At 41.0% G+C, this 17,317-nt stretch overlaps 2 protein-coding genes across 3 annotated transcripts; both read right to left on the bottom strand.

Moving 5' to 3' along the window:
• Positions 1-5,351: 5,351 nt before the first annotated feature.
• LOC108148453 lies at positions 5,352-5,622 on the bottom strand. Its single transcript, XM_017275487.1, is given in 3 exon segments — positions 5,352-5,431; positions 5,485-5,532; positions 5,535-5,622. Coding segments are annotated over 3 exon segments (216 nt in total).
• Positions 5,623-14,871: 9,249 nt separating this feature from the next.
• On the bottom strand, positions 14,872-16,504 carry LOC108148519. Of its 2 annotated transcripts, none has more exons than XM_041709624.1 (2): positions 16,272-16,504; positions 14,872-16,216 (listed from the first exon to the last, which is right to left on the bottom strand). In XM_041709624.1, exons 1-2 carry the CDS (start codon positions 16,377-16,379, stop codon positions 15,161-15,163), a joined length of 1,164 nt encoding a protein of 387 aa, XP_041565558.1. In that variant the 5' UTR covers positions 16,380-16,504; the 3' UTR covers positions 14,872-15,160. The 2 variants fall into 2 exon arrangements, with proteins under 2 accessions (XP_041565558.1, XP_017131046.1); XM_017275557.2 differs by having other exon boundaries at positions 16,269-16,503.
• Between the last annotated feature and the right edge of the window lie 813 nt (positions 16,505-17,317).

Here is a 17,317-nt window from a genome sequence, read left to right as displayed (position 1 = left end):
TTAGTAGTGTATAAAGGACTCCCAAAACCCAAATATATTTAAAATTTTTAAAAAACGTTCTCTGCCTTAAAATGCAATTCCTATAGACTTATATAATAACCTAACGTAATAAACTCATAGAGCTGTACTTTTTGGACCACCACATCTTTAAGGATCTTTACATGTGCTGTGAGTAAACAAAGCAATGTCCTTTCCTCCGATTTCGTTCCACCTTCTCCGACCTTATCGTGTGTGCCTAGCCTGAAAGCATATCCATTTCACGCCCAAGTGCCGTAGATGCCTGGGAACCGTGTGTCAAATCCATTAACCTTCTGTTTACTTTTCTACGTCCAGTGGCCGCAGTAGCAGGAAAAAAATCAAAAGGAAGCTGGCGATGCCGTGGTGAAAGTGTTTTGTGGGAGAAATTTGATACTTTCACCAAATTGCGTTGCACACTTGAGGTCCTTTGAGTCAAGAAATGACTACACTCCCCCACACTCCCATAAATCTTACCTAGGCGTTTCGAGTGGTGCGAGAAATGGAGCAGCAAATCAACCTCACTGGACCACCCATTCGGCATACCCAGCTCCCCATTCACACACATATCCTTGGAGCAGCCGAAAAACTCTTGCCCAGAAATGAGTATTAAGTTGACGTAAATTGCGGTCCATTACATTAACCATAGAAGGAGGGACTCTGAAATTGGGGAGTGAAGGTCGGGGGGCTGCCAATTAACCTTGTGTCTTTGTTAATTGCTTTTGTGGTTTCGCTTACAATTGAACAAACATCGATGGCTTATTTATGGGGGTAGAAATTGATAACGAAAGTTATACGTCAAATAAACATGTAATATTTCAGGGTTTTATTCTTCTTTTATGTTGGCTTAGCATTGGTTGTTTTGTTGGTACATGCATTCCATGTACCAAATATCCAAACAAAAAAACGTGAATATTTCAACGAAAAATATTTTCAAGCCATTAACTATATTTTGTTAAAAAAATCTTGGGGCAAAAACTACAGTTTTTTTGTAACCTTTCACAGATGGCTTAACATTCTTAAACGCTTTATTTTTAAAATAGCCTTTACTCCGTATTAGTTTACCGTCTTTACCGCTGGTAATTATCTTAATCTTCCCCCAGGAAAATACGCTCTAATGGAATTAAAAAACATAAATCCGCATCTGAATCTTGCGTTAAAACAAAAACTCAACGCAAGCATTAAGCAAATGAAAACCACACCGAAGGAAAAATAAAGAAAAGGCAAGGAAAATGTAAATGATTTAAGAACTTTATCGGCCATCAGCGACCAGCAGGAAAAAAGTGGTCAAAAAACAAGGAGCTGCGGGGATGGAGTGCAAAGGACACTTGCCAGGAGCTTAAATAGAACGCTTGTAGGTGATTATGCAGCACATAATTTATGCAGGCAGCCAGGAGTCAGGACAACAGAACAATGACCATCCTGCAAAAGTGGGGGAAATAGAAGTTGGGGACCTGCGACGGGCGAAACTGATTTAATTAAGCAGGTGATTAAAGTTGATGCCGGTTATTTGTAGCAGCCAAAAGAGCAACAAGGAAAGTTCACTCTGCATCCTGTTGCTCCGTTTTCCATCGACGGCCCTAAAAAGAAGCGGGAAAAGTGCGAGCAAAGTTTTCACTTGGTCTCCTCCCAAAAAGGACAACAATGCAAATTTGGTTGGCTTGTTGCGGGGCAACGTGGCGTATGCACAACTTTTCTGTTTGAAGAGAGCAGAAAGGTCGAAAAGTGCAATCAATAGAAATTAAAATTCAATTAGAGGAAACAGTTTTTTGGAATAGAGAAAGTTTAATGTTATGAATGTATAATTACTTTGTTTATATTTGGTAATTAATTAATTTGGTAAATTATCACAAACATTAAAGAACTTTCGTAAGCCAAAAATCAAAAACGTCATAAATTGATGTTAAGAAAATGCATGTATCAAGGATAAAATACCACAATATAAAACTGATCCTTTTCTTGTACACTGCATACTTGTGTGCACTTCGAGTGGATGGTCTGGCCCTTTAATTTTCTCCGCTCCCCGGACAAAAGCTTTATCATCAGTTTTGGCACTTATATTTTACACAAAATCGATTCGGCTAAGGACAAGGCCAGACCGCACTTGACAATAAAATGCAAGAATCAACAATTATGTTAATTTCCTTTGTGGGTCAATGTCTCCATGAGTGTGAGTGTGTGTGGGTTGTATTTTATGGCCATATCTTGGGCCAACTGTCAGGCGAAGACAGCTGCAGTGGCTAAAATAAATTAACATTGTTTATGAATTTTCTTTTGCATTTTCGCACACGATATGGGGCCATGTTAGTGGCTGCCCCTGAATTTCCCCTGCTGTTAGTTAACAGCGAAAGTTTTTCCGCTCTGTGGAGAGAGAGTTTGGGCACTGCGCATGTCCTTTGCTCACACCTCAGAGAATATCTCGACACGTGCTTGAAGTCTGGCTGAGATATATATAATGTACCTTACGCATCCACCAATCTACCTGCGTCAGGAGCCCCCCTCCCCTCGCTCCCCATTTGTGTGTATATATGTGTCTATATGTACCTGCTTTAGGTGTTGGCCCATCGTCTTCGTTTTGGCCTCGTTGTCGTCGTTTTGGCTAGAAGAGTGCGGCATGCCTAGATGTAGGTGCCAGCTGCGCTGTTACCTCTCTCTCTTACCTGTGTGAAAGCCCCCCATCCCCTGATTTTCCACCCCCTCCCCTAGATTTTCCAGCCCCCCTTTGAGTTACCCAGCTGCAACCTCAACCGCAAGTAACAGTTGTTATTCGTCGTGCGTTTTTCGTTCGTTAGCTTCGCTCTCACAGATACATTCACACACACACACATACACACAGATATTCTGGCCAACACACACACAATCACAGCCAGGTTGTTGCCTGTCCTGCTGTCTCGCTTGCACTCAGTGCCATATATGGCCGTGCTACCTACGCTTTTTAAGGTGAGCACGAAAATGTTGGCAGCCAACCAAAGCAAAGCACCTTCGAGGGGTTTTCCACTTGGGGGTGGGGCTCCATGTGTTTTTCCGACGGCCAAAAGAAAATCATAGCTGGAAATTTGCTCTGTTATTTATGCCACTATAAAACTATAACCCTTTTCTTGATTTCTCCGAATAAAAAACGTACAAGTATTACCCTTTGGTTTGATTTTACGATTTGCATTATTTACCCCGGTTTTATTTTAATGTTTTCTTTAGCTTCAGCTGGCCACTATTTATTTCCCATATTGCACTTATTTTGCTATATTTCTCCCGCACTTTCCTCTGTTCTTCCCCCATCTTGCTTTATTTTTCCCATCAACGTCATCGTCATTTTCCCTCGTTGTGTGCTCGTCAACGTCGTCTGTTCTCATCTGGTGGCTCGGCTTTCACCTTTTCCCTGCCGTTTTTCCTCTGCCTCCTCTCCGCCGCTTTTCCTCCTCCGCTTTTCCCAGTGTGCGTGAGTGTTTGTGAGGTGCTCTCAGTTCGTCTGGAGTTTTTGTGTAGCGCAGGTTTAGGTGCGCAGCTTTTGCTCGTTAGGTACTCGGTTTTTTGCCAGCTTTTCCTTTTCCTTTTTTTTTATTTCCACTTTTCCACTGCTGTCTTAGGTAAATACAAATGAGAAAGCGAGAGAAAGAGAAAGAGAGAGAGCGAAAGCCGAGAGAGCGAAGCAGGTGCGCCGGGAAACTCAAGCTAACTAAAACCCAGCCCCTGCTCCTCTCCACAAATGAAGGTGTGTCTCTCCGAGTGCGTTAGGTGCTCCGCTTCGTCAGGAGGAAAATGCTGGGAAATGCCGAAAATGGGGGGCCGGGGGTAACTGTGATTTATGCCAGCCAATGGTTGAGCTCCTGGCTACGTGTGGTAGGTAAGTAGGTGTGACACCAGCGTCGCTCCGTCTCCGTCGCTCATACGCCACGTGGGCTAAAAAATGGCGACTCGGCTACTCGCACCTATGAGCGCGAAGCTACTCGCCCCAATGGAAAGGGGAAAACTTTTCTAATTAGCCAGTGGCCAAAAGGCTGAGAAGCGGGGAGGAAGCGGAAAAATAGGAGGCCACACACAAAAGGAGCAAGGGAAAAACTTTTCTTTTCGGCCCCTCGCAGACGCGCCTCTTTATGGATTTTCCGACTGCCCGCTGCTTTATTTTTCCCTTGTTTCTTTTCTTTGCTTTCCCTCCGCTTTGCCCCTCACATTTCCCCCACATTTTCTCGGCGGTGTCAGTGTCCTCGTTAGGATGCTGTAGCATTTTCTTGTGCGCAGCGATTTTCCTTCTCTCATTGTTGCAGATAAAATCGATAGCTCTTTATGGCAATTTAATATGACCTTCGTGGCTTACTTATACACATAAATTCTGTACTTTTGCTAGGCTCTTTATGGCCCTCCTCTCTTCTCTTTTCTCCATGTAGGCTGTTTTTGTTTATAATTCTGCGTTTTTATTCGCTTCTTTTGGAGCTTTTTGCAACTGCGACTTTCGACTGTTTCAACAGGTCGTATGCGCAATCTGTTGCCACCCATTTTTGGCCATCCTCTACCAGAGGTCAGCGATTTGACATTGAACTCGAACCATCATTCCTTCGGCTGCTATTGAACTCTTTCTTTGTGGCCTGAAATCGACGCGACCATCATAAACAGATATCTAAAGCTATCATCAATGTTTCGGATAGATCAAAGATTAGGGGCGTTATTGTTTCGATGCCTTTCTTCGGTCGGGTTCTTGACTCGAACTGCTCAAGGAATGTTCAGAAACGCAATAAATTTTGCTAAAGTTTCCTAAGAAATTGTAGACATGTAAATTGTTACTGCAATTGTATAAAAAAATGCACCTAAGCTATTAATTGCGTTATCAAAATATTTTAATTTATCATCTTATTTGACTACCCCATTTTACAAAATAAATTATGTTAATTAATATCATATAATCTTATGGGTGCGATGTTTTAGGCATTTTAATCGAAAAGTGTTTTTGCATACGGTTTTTCCTTTAACTATTTGTTTATCTATGTAAGAAAGTCAACAAAAAATGATTTTCTAGGCCCATAACTTGATCAAGTAAAAGTCAAAATAATAGTATTTAAAATCAATCATTTTTATTTCAAATTTCTGACAAAATATTGGTTTTAATAATTAAGTTTTAAATAATACAACTCTCGTAATGAAAGTTTTGATTAATATTTACAAATAATTCTTAAAGATTTTTATAGAACTGCAAGGTACTCAATCAACTGGTGTGTGAAAGGCTTAACAATCCCCAATCCAAATCTATTTACCCCAATTATAATATTCTAAAGATATTAAATATTAAGCCTTGCAAAAATAAGACCGTCGCTTGACAAACACCCTCCATAAAAGACTGACCCTGGTTATGGCTGCAGAACCCGCTTTGAGGTTTGTCTGTTAGCACAAGAACATGTCCCACACTCACTCATTCCAATCCTTTCCCCTAAGTTCAACAATAAGTCAGGGCATTAGTCGCTTGAGAAATTGTCTGTTTACCTTGTTGGCCAGTCGCCGTTGCCGTTGCCGTTGCCGTTTCCAGTTTGCAGTTTGCCAAATGGCACTCAAAGCGTTGAAATATGAAAAATGAGACGCAGGAAGCGAAATTACAAGTCATGGCCAGGAGTATCCTGCCATTCGGCGATCCTGCAATCCTGCAGTACCTCGAGTCTCCGGGAAAACCCGCAGAGTGGAGAGACCCAAATGAAAAGTTGAAGTAATAATTGTGCGGCGGTGGCGACGACGACTTCGCCAAGGGGCAGCCTTACACATTTTCATTTGGTCATGTCCGGTGGTGTCCGACGATGGGTAATGTTTGTCCAGACGACCCCAAGTAGCCCAACACACGTCTCCACGACCACTGACTCATTCAGCTGCTTCTCTTGGCACTTTATACTTGGTAATGGAGGTATACAAGGGTATATTGAAATCTTAATAACTTAATATAAAGAAAACAAACTTTAAGACTGAGCAATCAAACTAAGTTTACAAATTCACCTTTAAATTGGATAGGTTGAAAATTGAAGTGGTAAAAGTGTTTTTTAAAAGAATTTTTACAAAACGTTTGACTATCATTAAACAAATTTTACAATTACAGAAGCTGAACAGAAGTATTTACTTAAGAGTTCAGATAAAAGAAAATCTTGGAGTAATTTAATTTTAATTTTCTCCCAGACGATTGGATACCAGGTATTTACATAGTCGATGTCCATAATTATAATGTTCTTTCGCATTTTTTCCACTCTTCGCTTTCCATCTTCGTGTTCCTGCTCTCTGTCAACGGCAAATGTTGCCAGGCCCTGCTGACCACTGTCCATGCGAGGAGTAGCAGGGAAATGGAAAATGAGCAGGAAAAGCCAAAGGGAAAGCGGGGGAGGAACGAGGAGCAGGGACACCTCTAAGTGGGCTTCATCAGTTGCGCTTCGCTGGGCGCCGGCAGCGTCATAATCGTTCTGTCCTGCTCATCATCTTCTCGCCAATTCTCCCTCTGCGTCTTTGGTTTGTTTGCTGCCTTTTGCGGTTGCCGGTTTTGGGGTCAAAGTTCAGGTTTGGCTCTGAAAAATCCCCCGGTCTTTATTTATCTTTAAGATTTTCAACTGAGTGCACAGGTTTTTTGTCCACACGCTGACTTATGACCACAACAATGCGTCAGTCTGGCTGCTTGAATGGTCTTAAATGTGCACTGGCAGAAAATAAAGGGGAGGTGCTTACAAAAAAGGGTTTTTTGATAAATGCAAGTCAATAGAACTAATAACTGAACACTTAATTGTCTCAAAAGAATGTAATTTAGCTTACGAAGACAATTTTATCCTAAAGTAAATAAGGACTTAAAATGTAAGCCCAAGTCACAATGTCTTATACATTTTTAAAGACACTTAATCTTTATGAATAAAGTGTGCTTGAAAATTACGGGGTATTTAAATGCATAATGATTTGAAAGATTTTAATTTATGCTTGTAAATATAAAACTTAGAAACAAGTTTACTCTTATTTAATAACACAGTCACAACAATATCATATCCTTTTAAAATAAATCTCTGTTATATGTTTCAATATCTTTCAATAATAACTTTTGCAGTTCCTTTTAAATTTTTTCAGTGCATTGTGCCCGAGGTTTTTGTCACTGTCCACTCGCAGCTGCCACTTACAGTGTATCCTGGCATGCGTGTGTGAGTGTGTGGCGCTAGACTTGGACCAGCGCTAAGTGGAAACTGTAGTTTTTCTTACTTATGTCCTGGCAGGAGAGCGCGGCTCATAAAGATTTGTGTCTGCGCTCTAATGTCATAAGTCAAGTGCAAGTGCTGGTCGCAGTTCAAGAACTCACGTGTTCGAAGGAATAAGACCACCTCCACGACCCCATATCCTACTCCTTTTTCCATGCCGCTTCCTTGAAAGCAAACTCCTTTCTGGAGTTTAATTGAGAGTGGGCATTAAGCAATTACTGCAACTACCTCTGGTGGACTTTTGGCTTTAATTTAATTTGTCACACTTTGCGAGTGCAGACAACTTTACACTCTGGCCACAGCAAAGTAGAGCAGCTGGCAGGATCCCCAGGGAAAGGGGGAAATGGGGATTGTGGTCTGGCGAAGCCATTTTCAATTTGACTATGCCGGAAGTTACCTGCTGGTGCCAACATCTTACACACACATACACAAAGGGTCCGGCACTGAAGTCATTTCCTGTGCACAGGACACTCTCACGTTCCCTGGGTCGTGAAGTCCTGGCCAGTGGCTTTACGAACAAGTGTCCCATGTGGCCAACAGGGATTAGATTAAATTGGCATCTTTTGTTGTGTAGTGACTTTGTTCTCGCAAATGAGAATGTGAGCCAAATTAAAAGTTCGCCAACTAGGGAGTAGGTAAAGTACTATAAGTGGCAGCACAGCCTTTCTCGGCGCTTTTCACTTTGTCGAAAGGGTCAAGCCATCCATCAAGTGAACTTTTATTAATGCCTCGCATTTGCAGACTTTTTCGGCGATTAATGAAATATTTACAAGCTCAATTGGGCAGGCAATGAATGCTAATTAATTTGCTGACTGGCTTTCTTATCTTCACGGTTGAGGAGAGCTCGAAAATTGATTGAAATTAATGCTCGAATGCCTGAATTCAACCCTTTGTTGGCCGAAGAAAATATCCAAGTATAATTGAAAAAGTTTACACCCAAAAATAGTTGTCAAAAAGATTGGAAACAATTCGATAAATGCTCGTCTCAGTTGCACTTGTACATTTTGGCGATGCGGTTTATGTTCGAGCTTCAACTTTTCTTACGAGATAAAGTTTCCTGTGGCTTGTAGGCCTTGGATAATGCAATTTGGGGTTTGGCTCAATCTGATTTCGGTCGGTGGTGGTGGGTCAGCAATTTATGATACGCACACTTTCAATTTCCCTTTCGATTTTTCTGGCCCACACTAATTGTCCGATACGCTTGCCATACTATATGAATCGAGTCGAGAGGCAGACGGAACAAAACAAGTTAATTAAACGCTTCCGTTTTCCTTTCGGGTTTTTTCATGTTATCATAGTCCTGGCATCGCTGGGTCCTTTAATTACGGAGATTTGTATGCCGCTGCGGACTTTCACTTCTCTGCATGTCTCAGTTTGCGTCTCACATGCTTTTGGGGACGATTTTATATGTAAATTTATTATTTATTAACATTAATTATGGTGGTCAGTCGTGTAATTGAAGAAGCCCCTTGGTTTTAGTTTGTAATTCAGGGTTGTCATCGGGTTTCAGCTGCTGATGTCAGCGCCCTAATTAACTGGCCATTTGTGTGCCACACACTCCTCAACTTTTGAAAGGATAATAAGAATAGCCACATTGATATGCCTAGCATAGCTGAAACTTCATTTGAATGCTTCTTAGATGGGGGATTAACTACTGAGATTTATTAACAGCATGTTCCGATTATTTTATTTCACTCAAGCTAGAGTTATTACTTGAGCTTGTTAATCCCATTTTTATATTTTATGTTTCTTGGCTATACAAAATCCAATATGTTTAACTAAAACTTTAGAGTACTGATATGTTTTCTATTTCCTAAAGAATAGTTAAAACTAAAATTTTCCTGCATTATATTCTTATGATGCAATCGATAGCATTTTAAATTGTACCAGAATTGTTTAATTTATTGAAATTTCTTACATAATTTGAAAGCTCAACAGATCCTATATCTCAATCCTAAATTACTTCGCTGAAAAGTAGGCAACGCTTTTAGTGTTCTAAATTTGCTCACGCATTAAACGGTTTCGCACGCAATTAACACGTTTATCTCGCACATATGTATATGTTGGTGTAAGCTTGCATACGCACTTGTTGTCGTACGTGTTAATAAAACTAATTTGATTAGCTAGCTAACTAGTGTAAGTAGCGGTTTCCACTTGTCTGTTTGCCGACGCCAGCCACTAAAACTCGAACCCCCGCCTATTTCAAACCCATTTGCCGTACATCCTGTGTGTTTTGCGATACCTAAAACAACAAGCGAGTTGTGTTTTGGTGGGCTTTCTGGGGTTAAGAGTGTATAGGCGGGGGTATGTGTGTGTCGCACACGTTTGGCATTAATTTAATCCTTCCGCAGAATAAAGTGATATCGCCACTAACAAGGCAAACACATTAAATATTTATGCAGACATCAGCATACTCGGTTACACATGTATATGTGAAATTAGTCCTTTAAGGCGTGCTTGTGTGTGTGTGTGTGTGTGTACTGTGCTTGTGTGTGAGAGACTTTTAATTGCTGTCGTCAAAGGCTGAGGTAAGAATAATTGCAAGATTGGGAATAATGTGTCAAGTTGGCTGATGTGAGGCGGTGGCTGAATACATCAAAGAGCCGCCACACAGATACTCACGCAGACAGTCGCACTTTGAAGTGTCAACAGGCAAAGGACGAAACCAAAAAGGAGGCGACAAAAACAACAACATCGCCTGTTATCCATCATGGGATCTTTCACTTTTGTCAGCGAAATAACAATGGCCTCTTAATTACACCAGTGTGTGCCGCCCTCCCTAGATGTGTGGGTATTTTTTTTTGTAAGTATGGGTGTAAGATATGAAACACTGAGCAAAATACACAATAAAATTCAAGAGATGGTATATTATTTCGGTGCTTAAAGTTGTTAGCAAATTATGTTTGCATTTTCTATTTTAGTACATTATTACTCAAAATATCTAATAAGAACCAAATATTCATTTATTTAAATCAATCTAAACTATGCTAATCTCAACATGAATTATTTGCTTTGTGAATTCTCCAGGCTAAATATTTTAAGCTTCAAGGCTATTGCCTTTTGAAAAGCCTCTAAGTAATTATTATTATATTGACATTTAAACAAGTCATCAATAGTTTTAATATTACTAATGGTAGCTAATCAGCAATATTGGGTAAAACACTTTTCTCCTACTGTATTATGCAGGCATGTGATAGTGTTTGTTTAGTCAGATGTTTGCTTGACACTTTCCTTTGGCTTTGCCTTTGGTTGCCGGCTTTTGCTTTTGGCCAGCACTTGTTGGCAAGTATTTCTTTTGGCCTTTTTTGTCGTCGGCTGCCGTTTCCTTTTCTTTCCTTTTCGGTCTTTGGCTTTGACTTCGCCTTGCCTGGTATAATGAGCACACATCTCGGAGGAGAGTCCGCATGTGAGGATCCTGCGACAGGATGTTAATTTCAATTTAAATGCCGGCCAGCTCCTTGAGAGCTCACTCAATGGCCCTTGGGCCGCAGGCGAATGTCTCAAGCAACTTTGCTCCAACCAGCTTGGGTCAACTTCCTTGGCTCACTTTTGACTGCCACTCTTGACCGCCCTGCAATTGCATTGACCAAAAGTCGAGAGCCTGCGGCCTTGGCCAGTGACTTTAATTGGATTCTTTGTGCTGGTTTATTACTGCTCCAAGTTGAGATGAATTCATTTTGTGTATTGACTCAATTTGGCTTCCTGGAAATAAGCCCATTGCTGATCTTTGGCTACTCATTTGGCTAATTAAAATGGCACGAACAAACAGAAGCTCATCCATTTACATTTATGAGTTATCGGTTCGAATTGAGCACACCGTCATGCCACGCCCCCTCACTTTTCTGACAGCTCATAATTCACACATCGAACTGGGGGTTACGGGCTAAATCTTGGAGCAGCCGCGGAAATCACGTACAGCCAGGGCTAAAGTTGCCGGATCCATGGCATTATTGTCTTTTAAGCTAACCCAGTTTCCCATCCCCATCGACCACAACAGCTAATTAACGTTAATTTATTAAATCAGTGAGCAAGTAAAGGCATCCAAGCAACTTTCCTCCAAAGGGGGCACCGAGGATTGGGGCAAAGACAGCTCCATCGGCAAGAGCTGCCAGAGATAAAAGTTGCACACGACTACGCTCGGATCCAAGCTCAGGCTTAAGCACTTTGGGTTTTTTCTATACCCAACAGTTGAGAAGTTGAGGGGTATATTGTGTTGATTCAAATATATGTAAACTATCTTCCTAAATTATAGTACTTAAACCAGATATAGAAGTTTTAATAATAGTGCAAGCTTATACATTTGATAAACGAACATATTTAATTATGATACGAGTTTGTCCGTTTAAAAATGACTTTTTAAATCGTTAATTTTTATTCAATAAAGATGTCTGACTTGTTGTTTCTTATATATATTTTAAGCATTTTGTTTCCATTATTAAAAAATAATATTTTCTTTTATTTTTAAGGCAAGTTTTCTTGGGTATCCCATTGTCGAAACGCTCCGTAAGAAATGCCAGGCATTCTTACTTGTCTTAGCTGGAAAAGCATGAAAACCACACGCAGCAATTATTAATTCAATTATTTTAGCGCAAACAGCCACCTCAGACTCAGAGCGAGAATCCAAGAATCCAAGAATCCGAGAATCCAGGACCAAGACGCAGGAAGCTGTGTGGCATAAATGAGTTCTCGTTTCTGTGTGAGTGGATGAAATAGAGTAGCACAAACACAATTAAGACGGCACTGTGAGTGGAGTGGGAAAATGAGGAAAAGAAAGAAAGGAGGGCAAATAAAGTGGCAAATTTAATTAGGAATCAGCAGAGAAAGCAGAAGTGCAGCACTTCGAGTCGAGTCGGGGAATACCTGATGATAGCCCACATCAGTTGCCGGACATGTGAATTAATAACAGCATCCGTTTCCGGTCAAAAATGGAGCCAACACGCAGCAGGAAAAGGCGGATTCGGTGGCACTGGAATAATAATAATAATAATAATGTTTATAATGAGTGGCCAAAAAAACAGACGGCGGACAGAGTGTCCGTAACAACTTCCGGCATGAAGTTGGCCGTTTTATTGTCGCAGGAAAAGTTTCCCCTGGGGAACAACGTAAATGTAGGTAAATTGTATATTGTAAAATGCAAAAGTTTCCAAAGTTGAAGTCACCTGCTCGGGTTCCCAAACTACTGAAAGGGCGGGAGGAATCGAAACAAAGTCCCTTTTGTTTCAATTCACGTCCAGGACAATTGGCCAAGATCCAGACAGGAAGGCCAGGAGGGCGAAACCGAAGCTCATCAGGCATCAAGGTATAATTTGGCCGGGGACTATTTCATTTTACGGCCAAAGTGGCGCATTTGCATAAAGTTTTATTTTCTTTGACCCGCACTTGGGGATTTCTTTGACTGCGTCTTCGTCCTTTTCCTGGCTGATTTCCATTTCGTCTACTTTGTCGCCAGGAAGTGATTTCCTGCAGCTGCAGCTATTGAAATTCAATATCTTTTGCCACCGAGGGTGGTGAACAGTCCCAGAGGGAGTATGAACATTTCTTAAAGCCTCGGATCAGCTTTAACAAGTGTTTGCACCACATCACATCGTCACATCGTCACAACGTCACACATCAGTCAGCCATCCCAATATCCTTGGAAGGTAATTTGAAAATCAAACAAGCAGGCAGCGACTCCCTCGCAAATCCTTTCAATTGCTGCAATTTACTGGATAAATAGGATCAAAATCGAATTTAAATGGCAAACAAATTTTTTCTGATTTCGTATTTGTTGACAGAACTTTTCACTTATGCTGCTGAATAAGCAGGTTATGCTGACAAGGGTAGTCTACTAGATATATCGCACACCTCCAGCCCACAAGGGGGTAAACAAATCCTGGCGCCGCATTTCAAATATGAAAATGTAGCGTTTCGAGTGCGTTTTTAAACGCCTCAGAAATATTTTAATTAAATTTCGCATTTGCACTTGAATGGTTATCCCTGTGGCAGGCAAAACTATTTACGTGCCTGGAACAAAAGTGAAATCATTCGATTTTATTTATTTTCACTCGAAACTGAAAACTTTTCTCCACTTTCCTCTTGCCCCCTCCCCCCTCCGCTGAAAAGAAAACTTGCGCAAAAAGGCAACCGAAAACTTTTAGAGAAAACTTTCTTGGCTCTCTCCTCTTCCACAAACATAAACAAGATTAATTTCACATGTTTTCCAGGGGTGGCGAGCGGTTTTTGTGGGAGAGGGTGCAAAAGCTGCTCGAGTTATTACTTTGATTATGTTTATTCTAGTCATGAAATCCAAATGCCCGTTTCATGTGCACTTCATTTAATAAACCCATGCTCCCAAGTGAAAGCGCAAAATGATTTTCATGGCATTTTTGTTTGCGCCATGCAAGTTTTCTCCAGTTTGTGTGATTAGCCAAGTGAAAAAACATGAGATTAGTCAACTATTTCCAACTTCATTTGCCTATGGATAATTCGCGTGTGTGGGAATTATCATACCTCATTACTTTCCCATTTTCAAATTTAATGAGATGAGATACGCGTCTGGCTTAATTTTAGAAGTATTATAAATGAAGGAAGTTTTTTATAAGATATATGACAGAATGATATTAATATCACTGAGCTACCTTTCAATTCAGAGTTGGTATTAAAATTAAAATCGGATTTGTTTTCTGTGTATCTTGATCTGATGTGATTTTTATGCAGGAAAAATGGAGGCCCAAGGCAAAGCGCTTTAATATAGCCACTAATCTAGACACTGTCTGTGATCTTTCCACTATCTGCCAATTGCTTGGCAAATTTGGCCACCATCCAATGTGTTTTTCACCATTATGCCTTCACTCATCCTCTTGGCCATATCTATATCTCAGTCGGTGCGATCTGTGGCGACTCTTAAGTGCTTTTAATTATGTCCACTTAAGTCTCAATATCGTCAGCTTCCGAAGCACGCAAATCACACAAAACCACACGCATCGGCAATGCGATGGATCAGGAAACTGGGGAGTCGTGGAGGGATCTCGGTGGAAATGCTCTTCCAACAAACGCTCGGCGCACTCTAAATAAAGCATAACAATTTATGAAATTGTAATTTTTACACTTAATAACACGTCAAGTTATGGGCGCGCCAAGTGAAACGGGCCAAGCGAATTCGCCAGTGAATGTGGGCAAAAGAGCCGGGTTGAGAAATGGCTCGGGGGAACTTTCTTATAGAGACATCAATGTGAGACGACCGGGCAGGTGGTCCGGGAGTGGGACGAACTGCGGTGCAACTTGTGTGGCAATGCCGCAGACGTTGGGCGCAATTAGACTCGCTCGATGCCCGCTATATTTGTCCCCGACGGACTCGCGGATTATGCCATAAGTCGACTGGTCTCACGTTTAGAAAATTCACCGAAAATCGTGCTGCAATCCAAAACTGGAACAGGCTATTTCAATTTTTAAAGTTTGGTATAAATTAAAAATTTCTCCATCAGTTTAAAGTTCTTAGATCGATTTAGATTTGAACAGGTTATAATTATTTAGTAGTTTAATTGAAAACCTTTTGAGAACTTAGATTATTTACATTTTAATTCAATGAACTTATAATCATAGCGAAACTTCTAAAAATATGTTGACCAATACTTTGATTTTAGAAAAGCAACTACCAGCAACTAAATAAAAATCCATTCAAAAATATTTGTAAAAATTATTATTAAAATACAAGACTAGGGGGACATCTTATATATACACAGATTTCTGAAATACTGACATACACTTGTCGCAACTCGATGTAAACTCTCCATTTAGTTGGAAATGCTCCAGTCAAGAATTTTCAATTTCAATTAACGAGCGAAGAAAATTGAAAACTCTTGGCAGAAGATTATGTAATATGATTCCCCTGTCTGTTGCTGTTCCTCAGTTTTTCTCTGAGTGCATTCCGGAACGTTTAAATTTTGATATAGTTTCTGCGGTCCTTGGATCAATTATGGCTGAAATTGCTGGGGTTGTCCATTGGAGATCTCGATGGCTTGGTTGAGATCACCGAGCATTTGGGCCATCAGTCCCTGTTGTTGCTCTCGAAATTTGGTCTTTAGACGCTGATTATCCTTCGACTGCCGGTAGACCAGAGATTCAAGAAGGTTCTTCTGTTGCTGGAGGTCTGGTTCCGCACATCCAGGACGTCTGTGGGCAGCCACTGGAGTACTGATGCTTTTTGGCACGTTCAAGATGGTGGTTTTTAATGGGGACTTTCTGTTTGCAGGCGTTGCCTCAGTTTTCTTGGTCAAATTCATGCGTTTTGGGCTCACTCTGTTGCCTTGCCCTTGTACAGGAGTCCGAGTTTTGGCCAAATTAGGCAAACTGGGCACATTTGGAACGGTGATCCCCTGGTAGGGAATCAGTTTGGGAATCAGGCTGGGACCCCTGCCCTTAGAAGCCCTATTGCTTTCAGTCCTGGTAACCTGCAGGTTACTTTTAACAGCTAAGGTAAGCTGCAGAGTTGGATTCTGTATGGGGATTCTACGCCAGAGTTGGCGGTGCAGCCTGAAAAGATCAGGACTTGTGGTGCAGCGCTGCAGTGGCTCTGTGACTAACTCCCTTGATGGGGTACTTTCAGTCCTTGGTGGATCCAATTTGGCTACCCATCCATTCTCCGAAGTGGCTAATTTTACGGGTGTAAGCTTGATAACAGCTCGCTGTGGTGGAGTTTGTGGAGCATCCTCCAACACAAGCTGGGAAGTCTTCAAAATTGGCAAATTCCTAGGGGCCGAAATCTGTATTACCTTATTGGCAGTGTGGTCATAGATCATGGTCTCCGATTGCTCTAACTTTTGACGAAGGCGACCTAACACAATCAAAGATGTATTTCCGTGAAACATTTGAGTACTGGTTGATGCATCCTTTTGTTCAGTTTTTGGCGCCGTTATTAGGCACTTAACTGATTTTTGCGGACTACACAACATGTTTCTCATGAGGATCATATGATTGGCCATGACGCCCAATTGAAGGCCTACCATTTCATTGCTGTTCAAGCAGGGTATCTATAAGGGTTTTAAATAATAAAAAATATTATTCTGAAAGAAAACTACCCACAACCGGAGACAGAATGGTCTTTTCATCCAGGCAATATCGCGACTCAAATTCACAACCTCCAATACCATCCAGATCACTTTCGGGGATCAGCTGTTGTAGTTCTTTGTCCATTTGCAGCAAATTTCGTGAAGAAATTTCAGTTCTCGAAAGAAATGTGTTTTCTATCAAGAAATATTTTGAAGAATTTATTTGTTGTGTGATGTGTAGAGTAAAGGAATGGAATGAAAGACAAATGGAATGTGAGTTAAACCAACAGTTGACAGTTGTGGAATGAGTTTGTTTGCTACGCATACCTTTCCGCACTTGTAGGGCGGTAGAATACAGTTAAATACAAAATATCGAGTTACCTACGCTGAACGACTTCCGGAAATTATAAAAAAAGCAAAAAAAAAAAAACAACTAAATAGTAAGCAATTTAACAAAATACAAATATAATTTACATTTTTATATTCTTTCAATAGAGAAGCAATTCGTTAAAGCAACAGACCTTAGAATGTCGTGTTATTTAACTTTTACCCAAAAGTCCTTTTCTTTTTCTCCGAGTGCACATCACATGCAATCCCCTATACATTTTTCAGCCTGTCCGTACTTTTGTGTCCCAATCCGGACGGAGTCTGACAAATGCGCCGCTCGTCGCCGGAGCGTGCCGCAAAAGGTACGGGCAGTCGAGCGTGGAGCGGCAAACAAGGAGCCCAAATAAAGTCCACTCCATTACCGACAGGACGTTAGTCCTGGCCTTACGTACACATACACGTATATAGTGGACCGTCTGGAAATTTGTCTTGGCCGGTTGTAGGTGTGATTTGTTTTTTAAATTTTGCACTGCCTTCGGGTTTGCTGAGCTCCAGAAGCTGGCCAATTTGTCTCCCCCAGTTGGTTGACTTTTTATTTGCAACGGAGTCACGTAGCATTTTCACTTGCATACTCGTACTTGGCCAGCGACATGCGGCAATTTTCCACTAAATTTGCCATGTCAAACATATTTGGGACGAACCTGCTGCTCCTTGGCTCATAAAGAATTCAAATTAATACATTAACAACTTCAGATA

Source organism: Drosophila elegans, unplaced genomic scaffold (assembly GCF_018152505.1).
Source record: "Drosophila elegans isolate 14027-0461.03 unplaced genomic scaffold, ASM1815250v1 contig_476, whole genome shotgun sequence".
Taxonomy (NCBI): Eukaryota; Metazoa; Arthropoda; class Insecta; order Diptera; family Drosophilidae; genus Drosophila; species Drosophila elegans.
The sequence above is the reverse complement of the archived record's forward strand: the minus strand, read 5'-3'. Positions and strand labels throughout refer to the sequence as shown.

Bases quoted from the DNA above. Each gene is read 5' to 3' on its own strand.
- LOC108148519 (XM_017275557.2), bottom strand. From the start codon at position 16,379: ATGGACAAAGAACTACAACAGCTGATCCCCGAAAGTGATCTGGATGGT. The intron at 16,217-16,268 runs GTGGGTAGTTTT...AAACCCTTATAG, and splicing joins AGACCATTCTGTCTCCGGTT to ATACCCTGCTTGAACAGCAA.